Here is a 22,090-nt window from a genome sequence, read left to right as displayed (position 1 = left end):
CTAAGAAAGGTCCCGAGATGTTGGTATATCTTAACACCATTTTCAGTGCATATAAGTTGCACGGAGGCACCGCGTGGTGGCGCTATGACGAGGACTTTCGTCGGCGCGTGTCGGGTACGGCCGTGAGTTGGGCGACAAAAGCGACCGATGTATGGTTGCAACTCATTTTAGCCCAACGCCCGCAGAAACCTACCTTTCAAGGGGGGGCCGCGGGGGGCGGGCAACAGCCCCCTGCGGCCTCTCCGCGGCAAAACGGGTCATGCTGGCTCTATAATGAGGGCCACTGTCGGTTTTTCGCGACGTGCAAGTTTAGGCACGAATGTTCGGTCTGCGGAGGACAACACTCCGCGGTGCGCTGCTTCAGAAAACAGAGACAGCCAGTCGCCGGGGGCGGTGCCAGTGGAGCACCGAACCCCGGTGAAAAGCAAGTACCTCTTCCAGTGGCTCGACAGATACCACAGGAGGGAGGAAGCAAGAATCCTTAGACAAGGTTTCACCGACGGTTTTTTAATCCCCTTTTCATTTCAACCTGCTTCCACCTTGTGCTCAAATTTAAAGTCGGCCCTGGATAATATAGTATTGGTAAGAGAAAAGGTCAACAAAGAGGTGTCGGCGGGCCGCATGGCGGGCCCCTTCGACGAACCACCGTTCGCGAACTTGCGGGTCTCACCGTTGGGGCTAGTCCCTAAGAAAGAGGCGGGCAAGTTCCGATTGATCCATCATCTATCCTTCCCAAAAGGGGAGTCGGTAAATGATGGCATCACAAAAGAACAAGCATCGGTGGTTTATGCGCCATTTGACCAGGCGGTCGCTTTGGTCAGAGCAGCAGGTAAGCGGGCACAGTTAGCGAAAGCCGACATTGAGTCGGCTTTCCGGCTACTTCCAATTCACCCTGAGTGTTTCCACTTGTTGGGTTGCAAGGTAGATAACCAGTTCTTTTATGATATGTGTCTGCCGATGGGCTGCTCGATTTCGTGCTATTACTTCGAGCTTTTCAGTTCATTCCTGGAATGGATGCTCAGGTTCGAAACGGGCATCACATCGGTGACGCACTACCTTGACGATTTTCTGTTTATCGGTACGGAGCCATCGGGCACCTGCGAGTTTTTGTTACGCACATTTCGGTCATTGATGCAGGAGGCGGGGGTCCCATTGTCTGAGGAAAAGACCATGGGCCCGGTGACAAGGTTAACTTTCCTAGGAATCGAGATCGACACCGAGGAAATGGTTTTTAGATTACCGATTGAAAAAATTGCCCGCCTCCGGCAGACGGTTAACGATGTCGTATGGTGTAAAAAAGTTACGCTGCGCCAAATACAGGTCCTCTTGGGTTTATTGAACTTTGCGTGCAAAGTGATACCCATGGGTCGCGTTTTTTCACGGAGGCTGTCGCTAGCGACGGTGGGTGTAAAGGAGCCGCATCATTTTATTAGAGTCACGCCCGGGATTCGAGGGGATTTACACACATGGAAAATCTTTTTGGAAGCGTTCAATGGGCAGGTGGTGTGCCCTAAGGAAGAGTGGTCGGGTACAGGTCTTAGCCTGTCCGCGGACGCTGCAGGGTCTACCGGATTTGGGGTTATTTTCCGGAACCACTGGTGCAGGGAACCATGGCCAGTATCCTGGATAACTAAGCGGTGGAATCAAAACATTACTTTATTGGAGTTTTTCCCGTTGGTGGTGGCTGTGGAACTATGGGGTGAGGAGTTACAAGATCACAAAGTGTGTTTTTGGTCTGATAATGCTGCGGTGGTGCACATTATTAATCGGCAGTCTTCATCTTCCCCACCGGTGTTGGCACTCGTGAGACATGTGGTCTTGAGATGTTTACAGCGTAATATATATTTACGGTCAAAGCATGTGCCGGGATATAAAAATGTGGCAGCTGACGCGCTCTCTCGTTCGCAGATGGAGCGGTTCAGAGAGCGGCACCCTCAGGCGGATGCGTTGGGAGTACGCTGCCCGCTTTTCTTGTGGGATCTGGCAGAACAGAGCTGCTGAAGCTTGTCGAGTCATCCGTGGCAGTGGGAACCTGGAAAAACTATAATGCGGTGTGGAAAAAATGGTTGTGTTGTACGGATGGCAGGGTAGCTGGGGGCGAGAGGGCCCGGTCAGCTACCCTGGATATGTTAGCGTCCCTACGGGCGGGACGGGCGTCGGTGGATGCGGCGAAAAAGCATCTTGCGGGCGTCGCTTTTTTGCTAAAGTTGCACGGGTTCAGAGACGTTACAAAAGAGTTCGTTTTTCGCCAGATAGTGCGCGGGTGGAAGAAAGAAAAGGCCGGCTCTGATGCCCGCCGCCCGATTACTTACCAGTTGTTGTGCAAGTTATTGGACACTTTGGAGGTCACGTGTTGCAACGGGTACGAGGTTTTACTGTTTAGGACGGCGTTCTTGCTGGCATTTTTTGCGGCGCTCAGGATCGGCGAGTTAGTTCCGAAGAGCAAGTTTATGCCGGGAGGTCTTATGTTTGACGATGTGGTACCGGTAGACGACGGGCTACGGGTCAGGATTAAAAAATCAAAAACCGACGTTTTCGGTAGAGGTGAGTGGGTGCCGATCTCGCGGCTAGGCGCCGTTTGGTGCCCAGTAGATACGGTAGCCAGTTACATGGCAACAAGGCCGGCGGGGGAGCAGTTTTTGGTTCACGCATCCGGCCTCCCCCTCACCAGGTTTCAGGTAACGGCGGGGTTAAAATCGGCTTTGAGGTCTGTGGGCCTCGATCCGAAGGAATTCGGAACCCACTCCTTCAGAATCGGTGCGGCCACGTCGGCAGATGCGGGTGGAATGAACGAAGACGGGGTAAAACGGCTTGGGAGATGGAAGTCCCAGGCATATAAGTCTTATGTGCGACCCGATCTGGCGGTGCGAGATTTAAGTTAGGGTCAAAAGGCCCCTCGTTTTTCTTTAAATGTGAGGCAGTGTCCCTCAAGTTGGTTGCCCTTGTTTTGTTTTTCTTGTTTTTTATTTGCAGCAGCAGAACCGTGGAAGGTACACATAGTCGGGCATTCCTATATTCACTGGGCACAAAGGAGGGCAGCAGTACGCCCGTTGGGATCGGAGCTAGGCCTACCCGGAACATCCGTAACCTGGCACGGAGTCCGGGGGCTAAGATGGCCCGACATGTGGAAGCTGGTGGTGGACATAGCCAGAAGTACCCCCCGGAAAGTGGTGTTGGTGGTTCACGCCGGGGGGAATGATCTCGGGAAAGCAAAGACACGAGACCTGTTGGTCATCATGAAACAGGACTTACTGCGCTTTCGGGAATGTTTTAATGGATGCATCATCGTGTGGTCTGACATTGTCGCGAGGAGGCTCTGGAATGGAGCAAGGAGCCTGGAAGCGGTGGACAGAGCCAGGAGGCTGATCAACATGCGGATGTCGCAGTTCGTTCACTCCATCGGAGGGGTGGCGGTGCGCCATTGGGAGCTGGAAGAGAAGGAAAAGGGGGCATTGAGGAGGGACGGTGTTCACCTCAATGATGTAGGGTTGGATACGTTCCTATCCGGCTTGCAGGATGGGGTTGAGAAAGCTTTAGCTCGGGTTGGTGGGGTGGGGACGGAATGAGCCGTAGTAACGCGGCACATCCCGTGTGGCCCGGATTTTTTGTCCATGCTGTGAGGAAGTAGAGGAGGGTTTGCAAGCCGAAGGAACGGGGCTTACAAACGTCCTCAGTGGACTGTTTACGGACTTTAAAGTTTTAGCATACGGACAGCATGGACGGTTTTTTCAATAAAGTTTTTCAATAAAGTTTTTTGATATTCGTTAATAAATAAAAGCTGTGGCCTACCCCACAATTGGCAGAAACAAGAAGTTGTAAGTATTGGTTATTTAGTAGATAAGTGAGCGGGTAAAGGATTGTGAGTGTTCCCAGTCTTGAATGCCGCGAGCTAACTAAGGATGCGGCACATGACTGGGAACAGGTACAGCAGGGGTTAAGTAGAGCGAGCAAAAGGGGGGTGGAGTTTAGACAGGAAGAGAAAGGGTGGGGGGGAGCGGAAGGAGCTCAGTCGTGAGACAGGAAGAGACGGGAGAAGACTGGAGAAGAGACACCCGCCCACCCGCCCTGGAGGGATAGGGGAGAGGTGGGATGGTTATGAAGGACTATCGTTGGAAGTTGTCACAGCTGTTTTGGCCCGGATTTTTTGTCCATGCTGTGAGGAAGTAGAGGAGGGTTTGCAAGCCGAAGGAACGGGGCTTACAAACGTCCTCAGTGGACTGTTTACGGACTTTAAAGTTTTAGCATACGGACAGCATGGACGGTTTTTTCAATAAAGTTTTTCAATAAAGTTTTTTGATATTCGTTAATAAATAAAAGCTGTGGCCTACCCCACAATTGGCAGAAACAAGAAGTTGTAAGTATTGGTTATTTAGTAGATAAGTGAGCGGGTAAAGGATTGTGAGTGTTCCCAGTCTTTCCCAACGAGCTCAGGCAGGGCAACCTCCATGTGTGCCGCCAGGATGGACGCTATGCAAACGAGGATTTACACCCCAAAATGGATCCCCCTGTTTATCCTGTGCTCAGAAACATACCCATTGTGGCCCTAATCTTATGTCTCTATGCACAACGGGGCCCAAAACTAAAGGAGCAGCCGGTGGCTTTCAGAGCAGAAATTTTGCTTGAAGTCCTTTTAGGCCACATTGCCCACTTGTAGAGCCCTTGAGCGGCCAAAACCATAGAGAGACCCCACAAATGACTCCATTTTGGAAACTAGACCGCTTAACAAATTTATCTAGGTGTGTACTGTGTATTTTGATGCCACCGTTTTTGAATAACTTTAAGTAAGGCAGCAGGGAAAAATTATGATTTTCATTTTTTTTTAGCAATTGTGCCATTTTAAAAAGTTTTATTTGCACAGCACACATAAGAATGAAGGCTTTCACCCCCAAATGGATCCCCCTGTTTGTCCTGTGTTCAGAAATACCACATTTAGGCCGCCTGCACACTGGCGAAAATCCCGCGGTGGGATTTCCCGTGGGATTTCCGCCACTGAAAGTCTGCATAGGAGTGCATTACAATACGCACTCCTATGCAGACGGCCGCGGTTTGGCCGCGCAAAATCTCGCGCGGCAAACAAACCGTGACATGTCCTATTTTTGTGCGGGGCTCGCACTCACCCAGCCGCCGGCTCCGGTCTGCGCATGCGCCGGCTGCGCCGCAGCCGGCACATGAAAGAGCCGGGGCCACCAGGCGCGGGAGAGTACGCGCTCGTCCCTGCAGGCTCTCGGGTCGGGTCCCGCGGCGAGAATTCTCGCTGCCGGATCCGACCCGCCCGTGTGCAGGCGGCCTTATATATATTTTTTTCACTGTACTACTTTTAAAAAATAAAATATCTTTGGTAGAAAACAAAAAAGTATTTTCTGCCACCATAACTATTTTTTTCGTTGACAAATATAGGTACGAGCAGCACTCTTCTCTAGCTTCAATAACGCAGGACCGTGTTCATTACGCACGCCACAAAAGGGAATTCGGATCCAAAAATTCCAGATAAGTCACAGAAAAGGTTGGTGGCGGCATGCAGGGATGCGATGAAACATCCTTTATTCTTCCTCCATTGTAAAAGCTGCAACGTTTCCATCTTTCAAAAAGATCTTTGTCAAGCATAATGAAACGCTCCCCACACCTCCCATATGGAGCAGCAAAGCTCAAACCAAACAGATGACAGCGGGGCACGAACATGTAGGCAAACATACCACTGGGCTTAAATCTTGATTATCCGTATGTACCGCGTCTGTAATGCTCTGACATAGGTGTTTGCAGTTTTGTACATTTTTTTTTTCTGGGCTTTTTGATTTTAACTACACCTTGTTTTTGTCTTTTAGGCCACTGGGATGTCTACACGTATCCTCCAGTCTATATATAAAGACTAGAGATGAGCGAGTATACTTGCTAAGGCACATTACTCGAGCGAGTAGTGCCTTAGCTGAGTATCTCCCCGCTTGTCTCTAAAGATTCGGGGGCCGGCGGGGAGTGGTGGGGGAGAGCGGGGAGGAACGGAGGGGAGATTTCTCTCTCCCCCCTGCAACTCACCTGTCACCCGCGCTGGTCCCTGAATCTTTAGAGACGAGCAGGGAGATACTCGGCTAAGGCACTACTCGCTCGAGTAATGGGCCTTAGCGAGTATACTCGCTCATCTCTAATAAAGACGAAAGGCCTCACTGACTGACTGGCTACTAATTCTCCAACTTCCCGATGTCATAGAAACTTGAAATTTGGAACAAACATAGATTATGTCCAAAATAGGAAAAGTTAATGGGTCCCGGCTCGATTATTCAATTCTAAGCGCAAAAGAATTAGCATCCAAATTTTACGTACGTAATCTAATTCTCTCACTTTCCGATGTCATTTTATATGAAGGAAACGTCGCATGGTTGCCTCCACGTGGTGTTTCCTGGGTAACACAAAGAACCATGCAAAATGGTGAACATATGTTTTTCCGGTATCTCTAAAGTAACCACGACTTCATAAGATTTTCCGTGTGACCACCAGATAAACACCAGTACCAAATTAACTCGGGTGAAGCCGGGTATATCAGCTAGTTCTTTATATGAAACTCTCTATATACAATCTATTTGCAATTAAAAAAGATCTAATAGGATGCATATATATATATATATATATATATATATATATATATATATACTTTCCTTGTACTTTGAGAATTGAATTAATTGGTGAAGGGATATGGGCTTTATAGGTTATCTGTTATCGATCTATGGGATTTGGGAATATATAGCCCAGAAAGCCTTTTGGTAGGACCCGTTGAATGTATAGTGGGATAGCTTTTTATTTCTACGGTAGATATTGGAGAATATTGGTCTTATACCGATATATATGTCTATATCTATTTTCACCATAGCCTACATGTTGGTTACTTTTATTTGATATAGCCCTCTTTATCTATAATTAAGATTCCCTTTGTAAATGCTATTTGCATTGTGTACATCAGGGTATTTGATGGTGTTGTGCCTTTGCGCATGCGCGGATTGTTGCTGTGGCAACTTGTAAGCCGCTACTGCCCTACAGGCTTTCAAAGTATCTATGTAGGTGTAGTCTCTTATTTCTCATCTACGCATGCGCAGTAGGTATCTATATCTGAATAATTATGTCGTCATGATCTCACGGGATGTGGGATTACCACGCATGCGCAGTCCGTTATTTTGGATGCTCTATTGGTATGAAGGAGAGCGATGACACTTATGTCTAAGTAACCACGTCATTATGATCTCACGGGATATGGGATTCCCGCGCATGAGTGGTCCGTTGTTAAGGACCCCATATTGATGTGATAGAGAGTGAGGACACGCTGAGACTGAACCAGTGGTATGTTTGTCTACATGTTCGTGCACAGCCATCTGTTTGATTTGAGCTTTGCTGCTACCCCGTTTCCCTGAAAATAAGACATACCCTGAAAATAAGACATAGCATGATTTTCCAGAATTTTTGAGGATGCAAAATGATTTTTCAGGCTTTTTGAGGATGCTTGAAATATAAGCCCTACTCCAAAATTAAGCCCTGCTAACAGTTAATTAAACAATAGAGATGAGCGAACGTACTCGTTACGAGTACTTACGCACCCGAGCACCGCCATTTTCGAGTACAGCAGTACTCGCGCGTAAAGATTCGGGGGGCGCCGTGGCGGCACGGGGGGTAGCAGTGGGGAGTGGGGGGGAGAGGGAGAAAGAGAGGGCTCCCCCCTGTTCCCCGCTGCTCCCCCCCGCACTGCCGCGCCTCTCCCCGCCCCCCGGCGCCCCCCGAATCTTTACGCCCGAGTACTGAAGTACTCGAAAATGGCGGTACTCGGGTGCGTAAGTACTCATTACGAGTACGTTCGCTCATCTCTATTAAACAAGTCAATTTAAATAGTGTCCAGGCAGCTATACATGTAAAAAAGTTAAACCTTTCAACAAAAATTAATATAAGACACTGTCTTATTTTTGGGGAAACACGGTGTATATGGGAGGTGTGGTGAGTGTTTCATTATGCTTGACAAAGATCTTTTTGAAAGATGGAAACATTGCAGCTTTTACAATGGAGGAAGAATAACGGATCTGTTTTATTGCATCCCTGCCACCAACCTTCTTTTCTGTATTTTCTTTTCATTGAGTTGTGTGAGGACTCGTTTTTTGCGGGACGTCCTGTAGTTTGTATTGGTACCATTTTGGAGTATGTATAACTTTTTGATTGTTTTTTATCACATTTTCTTGGAGATGGGATGACCAAAAAAGCTCAATCCTAGCGTTGTGTATTTTTTCTTTTTCTGACGACATTCACCATGCAGGATAAATAATGCTTTGCTTTGATAGATCAGACTTTTAGGAATGCAGCAATACCAAATATGGTGGTTTTTGTTTTATCTTTGTTATAAATATGGCAAAAAGTTTTATTTTTAAGCTTTTATTAACAGTTATTTAATAATTAATGAAACCTTTTTGCCCCTGATTTTTGTAAGAACTTGTGATGGTTTGATCGCTCTTGCAGTACGATGTAATGCCATTGTGGGAGAGGACACAAAATAAGGAACTTTTCTACATTTTCATATATTCAGCTATGTAGGCTTTAAAGGAGATGTCCCGAGGCAGCAAGTGGGTCTATACACTTCTGTATGGCCATAATAATGCACTTTGTAATGTACATTGTGCATTAATTATGAGCCATACAGAAGTTATAAAAAGTTTTATACTTACCTGCTCCGTTGCTGGCGTCCTCGTTCCCATGGAGCCGACTAATTTTTGGCCTCCGATGGCCAAATTAGCCGCGCTTGCGCAGTCCGGGTCTTCAGCAGTCTTCTATGGAGCCGCTCGTGCCAGAGAGCGGCTCCGTGTAGCTCCGCCCCGTCACGTGCCGATTCCAGCCAATCAGGAGGCTGGAATCGGCAGTGGACCGCACAGAAGAGCTGCGGTCCACGAAGGTAGAAGATCCCGGCGGCCATCTTCAGCAGGTGAGTATGAAGACGCCGGACCGCCGGGATTCAGGTAAGCGCTGTGCGGGTGGTTTTTTTAACCCCTGCATCGGGGTTGTCTCGCGCCGAACGGGGGGGGGGTTAAAAAAAAAAAAAACCCGTTTCGGCGCGGGACATCTCCTTTAAGGCTCATTTACACATAATTATCGGTCAAAATTCGTTAAAACGAACAAATTTGAGCAACAATCGTTTAGTGTGAATGCGTACAAAAAAAAAAAAGTTGCTCACTTGTCATTTGCACTTTGTTAAGCTGACTTTTCAGAGTCCGCGTCACATTGTTGGCGCGCCTGCTTGTCCTCAACAGAAATTGCTAATTCTTTACATTTCAAACGAAAACCACTTTGAACCGAATGAATGATGTAGATGCTTTTAACGGTCATGTGACAAGACCCTACTGAGCATGTCTGCTAATTTCCTTCGTTTCTCCCCATGAGAATGACCTATCAGCACACGACGTGTTGTAAGGCGTCACACCTTTTGTTACAATATAAGCTTTTTTGCCGTCAGATGCCCTTTGGTTTTACGCACTGTGCTGCGCGTTATTCATTGGCTTTTCCACAATTATACCAACCCCACCTAATATGGCACCCACAGTATGCCTAAGGGTGCATTCACACGAACGTATATCAGCTCGGTTTTCACGCTGAGCCAATATACGTTGTCTCTCTCTGCAGGGGGGGGGAGGATGGAAGAGCCAGGAGCAGGAACTGAGCTCCCACCCCCTCTTTGCCCCTCTGCACTATTTGCAATGGGGCGGGGCGGGGCTAAGTTACCGCAAATTAGCCCCGCCCCGTCCCACTTTCTTTCATTGCAAATAGTGCAGAGGGGCGGAGAGGACGCAGAGAGGGGGTGGGGGCTCAGTTCCTGCTCCTGGCTCTTCCATCCCCCCCCCCCTGCAGATGAGGACACTATATATTGGCTCGGCGTGAAAACCGAGCCGATATACGTTCGTGTGAATGCACCCTTAGAGTGAGATTTACACTAACACCATAGTATTACATTATACCACGATCTGACAGGCAATCAAGCCAGGAATGACTTGATAGATATCTGCAGCGGCAGTCCTGGGGACTTTCAGAAGGCCTACAGCTGCAACCAAACATCACCCCCACGATCTTATTGCAGGGGACAACCAAACTCTAATCTGGGCATTTAAATGCTGCTGTCAGTATGGACAGCAACATTTATGTTTCAAAGGGTTTTATTGGGTTTAAACATTGAATTTGGCAACACTCTGCCGCATAGACCCTACGCAGGGGGATAAAGTCATAACTTTACATTGGAGTACAGAGATTCCATATAGCAGTAAAAAACAAGAAAGAAAAAGGAAAGAGATAAAAAGAAAGAAAGGAAAAATAAAAGGATGGAATTTCCAAGTGTATGCTTAGTATCGTCTACGTCTCATCGAACCTCTCACAGAGAGGGGACCGGTCTCAATATCTCCATCTCATTAGGGGTTATAAGTTGCCTGACATATATGGGTGTAGAGGGGGTCAGGTAGCGTTCAATTATTTCTAATGTTCTTCGTCTTTCGCCTATAGACTCACGAAATATTGCAAGCTAGGACCGTTGGAGTAGCTAACCAGGGACTCCAGATCTGATCCAGGATTTTATCTTGACGTACAGCTATATGTTTTTTGTTCAATAGGGTTTTGTTTATGCGGGTTATAAGGGATTCGAATGGGAGTGTTGGTTTCCGCCACTGCTATGCTATCAGTATTCGTGCTGCCATCGCTATATATTGGAGTAAATTAAAAGGGGCATTGCGCATCCCTGCAGGTTTATTTCCTAGTATAAAGGGGTCGAGTCTAAGGCATATTCCCGTCCCTGAGGTTATCAGGTGGGAGACCCTTCTCCAAAAAGCTTGTGCTATTGAGCGCGTCCACCAGATGTGGAGCTGGGAGCCCACCTCGTTACAGCCTTGGAAATCTCCGGGTAGATGGCGTTTAGTCTCTCAGGAACCAGATCGGCTCTATGTAGAACTTTTATGGACGTCTCTGTCAAAGAGACTCGCCAGCTATTTTTACTTAAGGTCTCACAGCAGTGGTGCCAACGGTCTAGTGCCAGGGAGGATTGTAGGTCGGATTCCCATTGTAGCATAAAGAGATGTTTGGAGTCCTGCAGTGTTTTGTTCAGCATGTTGTAGAAATGGGAAAGGGTGCCTGGGTGTGTGGGGCAGAATTTGCATATGGCTTCCATGTGACTCATCTCTGTTTTGGTCGGTGAGGGTAGGATTGAAGACCAAATATGGAAGACTTGCATTTTTCTCCTCCACCATTCCTGTGGGGGTGGTCTATGTTGGTTAGTGAGATCAGCTTACCATGTATAAGAAAGTCTTATAGAGACGTCAAACCATTTGTTTGCCACCATACAAATTGAGTTGCACGTAGGCCAGGGGGAATGTCGGGATTGTGCAGTAGGGGTGACAGCAACATTTAAAGTATTACCAACTGCGATTAGGAGGAGTGCTGATCGCAGCTGCTGCGGGTGGGTGTCAGCTGTAAGAAACAGCCAGCACACACATTGTATGGAGCGGGTTAGACTCCTGATCCTCCTCCATACAAACCCCAAACCTCCATGATGTAACAGTACAGCATGGACCGTGAAGGGGTTAACCACTACCCGTTTCAGGGCTTCAGACTAAAAAAAAAATAAAATACCTAAGAGGTAGTGGCTCATAAGCTGAAAAATTCAGAAGCCAAACCTAAATAACCTAAAGTTAAGGCCCATTTACACGTAATGATTATCGCTTAAAATTCGCTCAACCACCTGAAAAGGAGCGATAATCGTTACATGTAGACGCAGGCATCCCGCAGTTTTCGCTTGAACGATAATTTTAAGGTGAATTTAAAACCCATCGTTCAGCTAGCGATAAAGTATTGTAAAACAATGTAATCTGCGGGCAGCCGCAAAGAGAACAATGCAGCTGTGATTAATCACATGCTGGGCTCTGCAAACAGCTCATGCAGCCCTTTTACATCCAAATGATGGCTATTAACACTTTACGCAAATAGATCGCAAAATCTTTAAGTCGTTTGAAATATTATCTTTGCATGTAAATGGGCCCTAAATAACAAATGATCAGCCTCGTCACCAGAGGCCCTAAAAGTTGTTCCCCCTTTGGCCTATAAGAGGCTCTCAAAGGCCCCTTGTGTAGAGGTGTTGGGATCAGAAATGTGTGAGGTCACACAAGGTGGCCGGGCTCCGGACGCCCCCTACAGACCACCAGTAGAGAGGAGTGTCTGTTGGGACCAGTGGAGGTGTGAGGTCACACAAGGTGACCGGGCTCAGAACGCCCCCTACAGACCACCAGTAGAGAGGAGTGTCTGACCAGACTGTTAGGGGGTGTTGGGACCAGATGTATGAGGGCACACAACGTGACCAGGCTTAGGACGCCCCCGACAGACCACCAGTATATCACATCTAGTCAGTCCCCCCTAGTAGTGGTACAAGGGACAATGACAGCTCAGCGATATGCTCAGTACATCCTGGACAATGCACACGATCGTTCTTTTTTTGTTTTAAATCGACCAATGGTCCATGTAAGGAAAACAAATCACAATACGCAATATTGTGGCCTACTTCATAGATGAGACTAGCTTATACATAGTAACCCTACCAGCTGCTTGGACAGCACTTGCGTTCGAGAGCCTTGGGCAAAACTTGCACTTGGCTGTATAAATATGGCCTTACTCTGTGAAGTGCACCGCATCCCCTCTCCCCATCTGACACCCGGTATTAGTTGACCACCACCACCTCCGCAACATTTTGACAACTGCCTCCAGCACTACTCTACCTTCTTCTCGGGTGGCAATCCCCCGTCAGACCCCGTTGTCCGCTCTACACCTGGTGGCATCTCCCCCCACCATACCTTGTTGTCCGCTCTACACATAGGTGGCATCTCCACTGGAATCTCTGGTGTAATCCTCTCCTTTATAGCTAATGCTCATAAATCACCTGACCGCACAGGATTGGTGGGGCTTCTAATACTTTTGTCAACAGTGTATGCTCAGTTAAAGGTTATATACGATCGGTGGAGTCTGTTGCTCAAGATCCCCTCCAACAGTGGTTTGAAGTGGCTGCAAGCCCCGCCGCCGTTGCAGCCCATGTTGTAGAGCCAGTGCCTGGCATAGAAGCTCAATCTCATTCCCTCGACTGAGCTGCTCGTTGGCCATGTGACCGATGAATGTGACATCGCCAGCTAGAGAAGCCACAATGATCACCTGAAAGTCACAGCCTAGTCAACAGCTGATCTGTGGGGGTCCCAAGCAACCAATCTAATATTGAGGTCTTATCCCGAGGATAGACCAATATCCAGTCCTGGAAACCCTTTAAAAAATAGTTGATAGCATGGTTTGTTTGTTTTTTTAAACTCACCTTAAGCCAGTTTTTGGGAAAAAAAAAAAGGCAAAGAAGCAATTAGAGAAGGGAGTGAGTAGCTTTATTGTACATTCATCCTGGACGATGAACGATCGGAAGCAGCTTCAGTATGCACAAAAATATCCCCAAAACACCGGTGACTTTAAAAAATATTCTCAGCCCTTAGAAAACGAACTTAACCAAAGTTTTATTTTATTTTTAAAGTTTTTTAATGTGAAAATAAACAAAAGTTTGAGACCGTTGAACAAGAAAAAAAAACAAACTTTGAAAGATCAGAACCAACAAGAACAGATACAAAGTTGCTCGTCCGCTCCTTCCCCAGGCAGGAACCAGAACCTCCAAGACCTGCAGGTCAGGAACTTAGACTTAGCCCGATGACAGCACCGTATTTCATCTGTAATCCGGAGGTGTGCCCCGGCCCGACTGTGGATCTCCTGCACTGAGCTCAGTCATGGCGCTGGGAGTTCAGGTCAGGAGCCGCGCGGTCAGGCTGGGGCATACCTCCATATTATGGATACAAAAGAACATGGCGTGTAGCAGCCTTGTTGCACTTGGGCCGCCTACCTCTGAATTCTGGGAAGCTTCTGCATTTTCTATCTGACAGGATAACAGGTCCAACTATAAAACAACCTGAAGCCGAGAAGCAGGCAGGAATTCTAAATAGTGCATGTTTGGTATCGCCCCCTGCAGCCAGTGGAGGAATATATCGAAGCAAGTGAGCGGCGTGGAAGGTCCCTGTAGGTCAGTACTAAGTCAGGTCTATATCTAGAAAGGTCGAGGCGGACGCAGCAGCAGGATCACCACAACATCCCGCCTTTATAGTTGAACTTCAGTTTCAGGAGATACTTCAGGTTGACTTGGGCGATGTCATAAACGATATATCTGTAAGGCGAAGGGTTAAGGCAGAAAACAAGGAAGAGGTTACGGCTCGCTAACACCACCATTAGGGTTTCTGTCGTCCTGGAAATCAATGGCGCTGAAATGACCCCACTGACTCAAATAGGGTCCTTCTAGCTTTTGCTAAGCCAGATGAAATAACGCAAAACACTCGGTGCCATTTCATCCTGGATTTTAGCAGAAATTTGCGACACAGGCTCCATACGGGACATCCAGATAATAGGGGAAAGAGCCCTTAGCTTCAAAAACAAAACAATGCAAAAGGCTGCAACTTTCTAAAATACTTTTGGAGCGCAACTTATCAAGGACTTTGCACCAGGTTTTTTGTTTTGGGGGGCTTAGTGTTGCAAGTTGTGTATATATATTTTTTTATTTTATGCCGCTTTGCAAAAAATTGATTTGGGCTTGGGTCATGGGAGGTCGAGCCTCTTCCACCAACAGATTTACTATAATTTATGCCAGAAATTGGTGCAAATTGTAGCTGAAATTGACAATTTCATTTTCTGGCAAACAGGAAGCCAAAGATGTGCATCTTACTCCGGCACAAATTAGATTAAAGGGGTTATCAGTAGAGATGAGCGAACGTACTCGGTAAGGGCGATTTCGCAATCGAGCACCGCGATTTTCGAGTACTTCACTACTCGGGTGAGAGCTCCCACCTATTCCGCACTGCTACCCCCTGCGCCGCCACGCCTCCCCCCGCATCTTTTCACCCGAGTAGTGAAGTACTCGAAAATCGCGGTGCTCGATTGCGAAATCGCCCTTACCGAGTACGTTCGCTCATCTCTAGTTAATCAGTTATTGTACGTTAAAACCCCGTTCCCCATGCAGTAACATAAACTAACCAGCATATACTTACCTCTCCGGCTGTAAGCCGCAGCGCCGCTAAGCCCTCCACGCCCGTTTACAAGCTACAGCCCCGCCTGTTTACAGGAGGTCACAGGCTGCTGCAGCCAATGACAGAGCTTAGCGACCGAACACATCAGCAGTTCAAATCGCACGTCTGCTTCAATGTATCAGCCTACAGAGGACGGATTAGACTGGATACAATTGTAACAAACACTATAATGCCAGTTCTACACGGACCAAAAAAATTTAAAGGGAAAACTCAAAGGGGTTGTACAGAGTTTGCAAGTTGTCCCCTATTCAAAGAATAGGGGATAACTTGCTGATTTGTGGGGGGTTACAACGCTGAGACCTCCCCCTGCCGATCTTCAGAATGGGATTCCCATATACCATTTTGCCTGTCACTTCCACACAGTGATGTCGGTTATTGGAGATACCGAAGTCAGTACTGCTCTGCTTTCTCCGCAGTCACGCTAAGAGTGAATGGAGCATTAGAGCGCTTGCGCGACCAGCTCTCCATGCAGTCTCCTCCTCACTGCGGATAGGGCATAACTTGCAATCTTGCTACAACCCCTTCAAAAAAAAAAAAAAAAAAAATATCACATTTGGATCTTGATGAACAAAAGACACGAGCTCCGTGTGAACCTGCGTTCATCTGTAAAGACAGTGGGACGCCAATGGCAGACTTGCCAATTTTGGTGTTCTCTGGCAATTGAGCTGCCCAATCATGGGCTATAGGCACAGGTCACCCGACGAGGTGTCATGCCACCCTCATGAAGTCTGTGTATGACAGTTTGGCCAGTAGTGATTTTGCAAAAGGCGATCCAACAATTCACAGTACTAAATCCTAGCAGGATTATTATTTAGGATTCTGCACCCAACAAGTCGCAGTCCTCACTTTGGTGGCACCACCTGCAATTGTACCCTTAAAGGGGTTGTCCCGTGAAAGCAAGTGGGGTTATACACTTCTGTATGGCCATAATAATGCACTTTGTAATATACATCGTGCATTAAATATGAGCCATACAGAAGTTATTCACTTACCCCCTCCGTTGCTGGCGTCCACGTCTCCATGGCGCCGACTAAAGCTGCTTCTTTAGTCGCACGAACAGTCGCACTTGCGCACCGAAGGATTCCTCTTCTGTCTACCTCCGGGCTCACGAGCTGCGTCCTGGCTCCTCCCTCTTCTCCGCGTCATCGTAGCTCCGCCTCCATCACAAGGTGCCGATCAGTTAATTAGGTGGCTTTAATCGGCAGTGGAACGCAAGACAGAAGAAGATAATCCACGGTGCACCATGGGAGAAGACCTGCGGTGCACCATGGGAGAAAACCGCGATGCACCATGGGAGAAAACCGCGATGCACCATGGGAAAGGACCAGCGGCCATCTTTAAAAGAAGAAGCTGCCCGAACGGGGATGCAGGTAAGCGATTTAAAAAAAATAAATAAAAATAACAAAGGGATTGTTTTTAACGGGGCACAATGTAGGGGTATGTAGAAAAAATGTTTTTTGATTTCGCCGCGGGACAACCCCTTTAAGGCTCTGTGCCAGTGAATATGGAAAGGACTACCTGCAAGGTAAACAGGAAAAGCATGTTAAAAGGATACTCATTATAGAGCAGACTGGTATCACTGATGTTGGTAGGAGTGCCCTTCCCCAGAGGAACCTCCACGTCGTCCAGTTTTACACTAGCAGCAGGATCTGGCGCCGTTCTACCCAAACCTGTAAAAAGAAAATTACATGAGGACACTGGCTGGCACACACGAGGGGTAATGACTTCCAGAACATGACTGATGGTTGTGCAACGGGCTTAGATAAATCATACCATCACTTCATCAGAACATCGCTGCTGACGCTTCTACAGGTAGGACAGCATATATACATGTTACTGATGCGTGTGGCAGAGCACTTACCTTTAACACTGTGTTTCCCCTTAGGTAGCTTTGTTATATGAGCAGCAGCTTTAAATTCATGCCTGAAATGAAGACATGAAGATTAGTGGATGATCAAGGTAAAGCCCCGCTATGATGTACATATGTGCTTACAGGGCATGTACCAATGGGATAAACTGCATTAAAATGGGTTTCCCAGGACTAGGATATTAATGGCGTATTCTAAGGATGGGTCAACAATATCAAGTCAGTGGGGGGTCCACCATTCAGGACCCCCTCCAATCAGCTGATTGAGTTATTCCAGGGTCGGACACTATGAAATGTACGGCACTGTGCCCATTATGCAATGAAGAGGCCATGGCACTTCTCCAAGTACCGCAGCCACTTCGTACAGCTGATCACGGGGGGTTCCCACTCACCGGCTATTGATGACCTATTGAGGTTAGATAATCAAGATCTTGGTCTTAGAAAACCCTTTTAATGGCGTGTGCTCACATGTAGCAGATTTGGTGCACATGTTCCAGTGTGGGAAATTCGCATGAAAATTTGCACTATTTGGATCTGCAACAAAACTTCACCTCATTAACTGACATGGTGAAATCTGCTGTAGTCACATGACAACCCGCCATGTGGGAACACAACCTAAGGGTTTTGCAAAAGAATTTCTACAGCCCAAACATAAAAAAAAAAACCTTAAAAATGACATTTTACTCACATGTTTCCGAGAGCGACTTCTCCCAGCAGGATAAGGCCGATCGGATTACCAGGCATTGTATGACAGTAGTTTGCACTTTTAGATACCATGTCCGCAAAATAGATACCTTTACCGAACATGTAACCAGTCTGTAAGATAAAACAAGGCGGTGCGTTACCCCCACAGAAATGGTGAATACTGACAGAAAGAACTTGCGCTCTAAAAAAAAAAAATTGTGAAAAAGTGCCTGCTTTATCCTTATATTGTCTACATGAGAAAGGTATTCAACAACCCTACTTGGAGCCAAGCCACCTCGGTCAGGGTGATGGAGTCAACGGCCACCGACCGCTTGTAGTATTGCACATCGCCCATTTCTGTAAACAGGGCAAGAAGTTGGTGGGTTTTTGCAGCTGCTATCTACTGCGGCCAAGCATGGCTTCAGATGGGACTACTAGAATATGAAGGGTCATTCGAAATAATTGCTAACGCATACAAACCCCTCTGTGTGCACCATCAGGTCTTCAGCACACAGGTGTACTTGGGTCCGCGTGCTATCCCTATTCACAGACGGCATATGGAGCCATTATAGCCTACGGGGCTGTGCACACCGGTCCACATGAATTACTCATTACGTCTTCCTCTTCTCCATTGTTCGCTCATCATTCAATTTTGCGATTGCGGATATGTTGAAAGCATTTACACGGGCCAAAATCTGGTTCTTTGCCCACTTAGAGGGCATGAGGTTCTAAGGCGGGCGTATCTGAAGTTTCAAGCCCTCCCCAGCACCCGCTCATTGACTGCAGCGCTCACTGAATACTTGCGAGCGGTCTTGAAGTGAACACTTGCTGCTGTGAGAGGCCATAGCAGTACAGGTTCTTCAAGGACCAGGAGGGACGGCTCAGTTTAGGATCAGCTGCATGTATCCATGCGGTTTTGGGAACCAATGAGCTTTAAGTTGGAGGGCAAAATGTAAAAAAAAAAATGTCAGAAGCCAATCGTTTGGTGGGGGTTAGAGATGAGCGAGTATACTTGCTAAAGCTAACTACTCGAGCGAGTAGTGCCTTAGCCGAGTATCCTCCCGCTCGTCTGTAAAGATTCGGGGGCCGGGGAGATTTCTCTCCCCCCCCCCCCCCCCCCCCGCAACTCACCTGTCACTCGCGTTGGCAGCCGAATCTTTACAGACGAGCGGGGAGATACTCGGCTAAGGCACTACTCACTCATCTCTAGTGGGGGTGCATACCAAACAAGCGTGCACCTTCCTGCAAATTTTTTTTGGCTAGTAGTTAAAAGACAGCGATTACCTGTTCACTCCAGAGGACACAGAATCAACCAGCGACTACTTTTAAGTGACCCGAAATGAAGCCACTAGTGAATGAATTGTCACTCATCACCCGGTTGATGGTCATGTTTACACAGGAGGACTGCAGTTCACATTCGCTCTATTGAGCGACCATCTGGACAATACTCGCCACCCCAAGACGGGGTTCTCAAGTTGGGGAACTTTTCGGTGCAACAACCACACATCTTAGTTCTCTTCCAACCCACTGCGGTAACAGGTCGTGTGTACTCACAACAGGAGCTTCAGGAGGAGCGATCCGGAGACCCTGGGATAAGATTCCAGCAAAGTTTGTTGTGCGGGATCCGTGCCAGAGGAGCTGGCGGTTGTGCAGCTGCTTGAAAGGCTTGTAGCGCTGACGCTCTCCTTCTCGCTCAATCTTGAAAATCTTTTATACAGAAAGAAAGAAGGATTAGAAAACATCTTAAAGCTGAAGAGCTCCGTTCCCGGGAATCTACTATCCTACGATGAGCCCGGACCAGCTTGTCCTGCTCTCTGGACTCCATGTGAGACAATCCTACAGATCTCATCGGCAGACTACACATCACACTGATTGACCACTTTATTAGACCCCCGGCCCTCTCACGATTAGCGCTTGCTTGTATGGTAATTCTCCCCGTGACCCCGGAGTGCAGCATTAAATCACATGACAAGTTTTCTGTGGATCAGTTTCAGTGTGAATCCACATTAGATGGGAAAATCCAGCGATGGGAGCGACTTAAACGAGGCCGGTCATCGGTGCTGGACTAGCCGGGGGCTCACTGCCAACTGCGGAGGGGGGGGGGGTGTTCTCATGTAAGGTTGTGGAGAGTATACAGAGAATGGCGCGATCGAGTAAAACATCCAGCTAAAGGGGATTCTGCAGACAGAAACAACCCATCACTGAAAGGGGTCGGAGGAGGATGTCAGGAATCGTTCTGACCAACAGGCTGCACAGAATTAATTCTTAGCTACACAGTAAAAACCAAGATTGTAGAACCGCAAGATGGTTTCCCATAAGACACAGTAGTAACATAAGGCACCATCACTGCACATACAGAAGACTGGTAGCGGAAACAAGGCAGCTCCCTCTGTGCGGATGCAGCAGACAACCACATGGCGGCGCTGCATCAGATACGGCAATGAGGCCCCCATGGCATGCGCTGCGGCCCACATCACTCCGTTCCCCAATCCCTGCAGTCCGCTAGGTGTGGCGGAGGACGTGACCTACGGGGTTAGTAAACGCTTACATCAAGGACCTCCAGGTCGTACGTGTTGTGGGTCTCGGCGTGAGTGTTCTTCACGTACTGATGAATGATTTTGGCTTCCTCTGAATTCTTGTCAACGACCTGCAAAGACATAAAAGTTCACAGCTTCCACGTTTCACCGACTCCTCGTTCAGGAGGTGCAGCTATTTATTGTTAATGCCCCTGGAGGTCTAGAAAATATATTCCCTGATGGATGCATAACCCCTTCCTGGCCCAGGGCATAAATATCCATGTTGGGTTGGAGGCAGTTCTTGCCCCGGGGTACACAATTATGTCCCATGGATGAGTCAGAAGCGGAGCCCGCACTATCCGCAACCGATGGGTTGGCAATTGGACGCCGGACAATAGGGATCTGGGTCTGCAATGGCCTACCATGGCTATGGGAAGGGATAATGCATCGCTGTACAGGAGTACCGCAATGTATTATCAGTGTGATCATAGCTTTACAGGTTCAAAGTCTCCTACAGGGACATAGTGTGTAAAAAAGACAAAAAGGTGTAATAAAAAAAAAAAAAAATTAATAGTTTTGATATTGTTGTAATTGTATCAACCCGCAGAAATTTTTTTCCGTGTCATTGCATCATTAACGCTGTAACAGATGACTCCAAAAACAATGCCGAAATTGAGGCCTTTTCTCCCTGCCAGTCTATGGATGCATCACCAACGTACAGCGTGCATCAGAGAAGTGGTGTGGCCATCTTGGTTTGTCCAGGAGCGGGGAAGGAGGGGGGGGGGTCGCTTTAATGTTCGTCTGAAGTCTACGAGATGTTCTTGTTTCTCATTACCTTAATGTCAGTTTTAATCTTTTCGTATTTCACATCGATGGGATCTTTCTCGGAATCGTCCGTGCCGCCTCTTAAAAGGCTGTAAGCGACTTCGATGTCCAGAAGATTGTCCAGCATCTGCACCTTCGCCTGGAACGCAGTAAAGACGAACCATGAAATCTGTCCGGCCGCCACCAGTGCGGGCTACGGGACCGACTCTTACCTGGATGTAGTCCACGTTATCTAGAAGAGGCGGCTTCTTCATCCCAAAGTCGTGGGGTATTAACGTGTAGAAGCGATTGGACAGATCCAGCAGCCGGGCTTCAGTGGCGCTATCAGATACAGCCTGAAACACAATCAGCGCCGTCCAGGGTTAACCCTTCAATGACCACAGCAAAGCTTCTATACACAGCAGGACAATATAAAGATTTATCCTGGGAACTGACAACAAGCAAAAGGGCCACATGGAGCTATTGTTTCTGTAAAGTCTCTGATTGCCATTTTGGACTTCATATTAACCAACAGACCTGACAGAATAATAGGGGTGCAGGACGGGGAAGTGGGGGGGGGGGCTGGGAAATAGTGACCAGACTATAATAAATAAAAATTGTTCTTCGAGAGAAAGCTTTATAGGGGAACTACGGAAATACTAATCTTCAGCTCAGAGACGCTCTTAACCTTATGGAATGGGACAATGTCCTCAGAAATAGAAGCACAGACCATAAAATGGGAAAAGTTTAAAAACATCCTAACTACTTAGACCCAATGCACACGGGCGTATTTGCATTGCGGAATCTGGATCGCAGCATGTCCTATTCTAGCACAATTTCCGCGCTGATGGCTTCCACTGAAGTCAATGGAAGCCATCCGACCCGCGGCCCGTCCGCAGAATCAGCGTCATTGCCTAGCGACGGGGCTATCTGTTCTGCGCATGTGCTAGTCGGCCCATCCACAATACGAATGAACACTATGGACAAGTCCGCAGGGGTCACTGGCCAGGCACCGGGTCGGATTCCACCCATCTGTGAGCAGTACAGGAATAAAAGGGTTAGAGTCAAGAAAATACTGAATG

The 22,090-nt window shown here is 47.6% G+C and overlaps 1 protein-coding gene across 1 annotated transcript in view; it reads right to left on the bottom strand.

Annotated features, from left to right (window-relative positions):
* Positions 1-13,381: 13,381 nt before the first annotated feature.
* Positions 13,382-22,090, bottom strand: part of PARP1 (poly(ADP-ribose) polymerase 1) — a 39,878-nt gene continuing 31,169 nt past the window's right edge. The window contains exons 16-23 of the mRNA XM_066595136.1: positions 21,242-21,364; positions 21,040-21,168; positions 20,237-20,335; positions 19,243-19,395; positions 17,693-17,820; positions 16,999-17,060; positions 16,693-16,807; positions 13,382-14,224 (exon numbers count right to left, since the gene is read on the bottom strand). Coding sequence (XP_066451233.1) covers positions 14,140-14,224; positions 16,693-16,807; positions 16,999-17,060; positions 17,693-17,820; positions 19,243-19,395; positions 20,237-20,335; positions 21,040-21,168; positions 21,242-21,364 — 894 coding nt within the window. The 3' untranslated portion in view covers positions 13,382-14,139. The remainder of the gene's footprint in view (positions 14,225-16,692; positions 16,808-16,998; positions 17,061-17,692; positions 17,821-19,242; positions 19,396-20,236; positions 20,336-21,039; positions 21,169-21,241; positions 21,365-22,090) is intronic.

This window comes from Eleutherodactylus coqui, chromosome 3 (genome assembly GCF_035609145.1).
Source record: "Eleutherodactylus coqui strain aEleCoq1 chromosome 3, aEleCoq1.hap1, whole genome shotgun sequence".
In the NCBI taxonomy this organism is placed as follows: Eukaryota; Metazoa; Chordata; class Amphibia; order Anura; family Eleutherodactylidae; genus Eleutherodactylus; species Eleutherodactylus coqui.
This window is presented reverse-complemented; position numbering and strand designations above follow the sequence as displayed.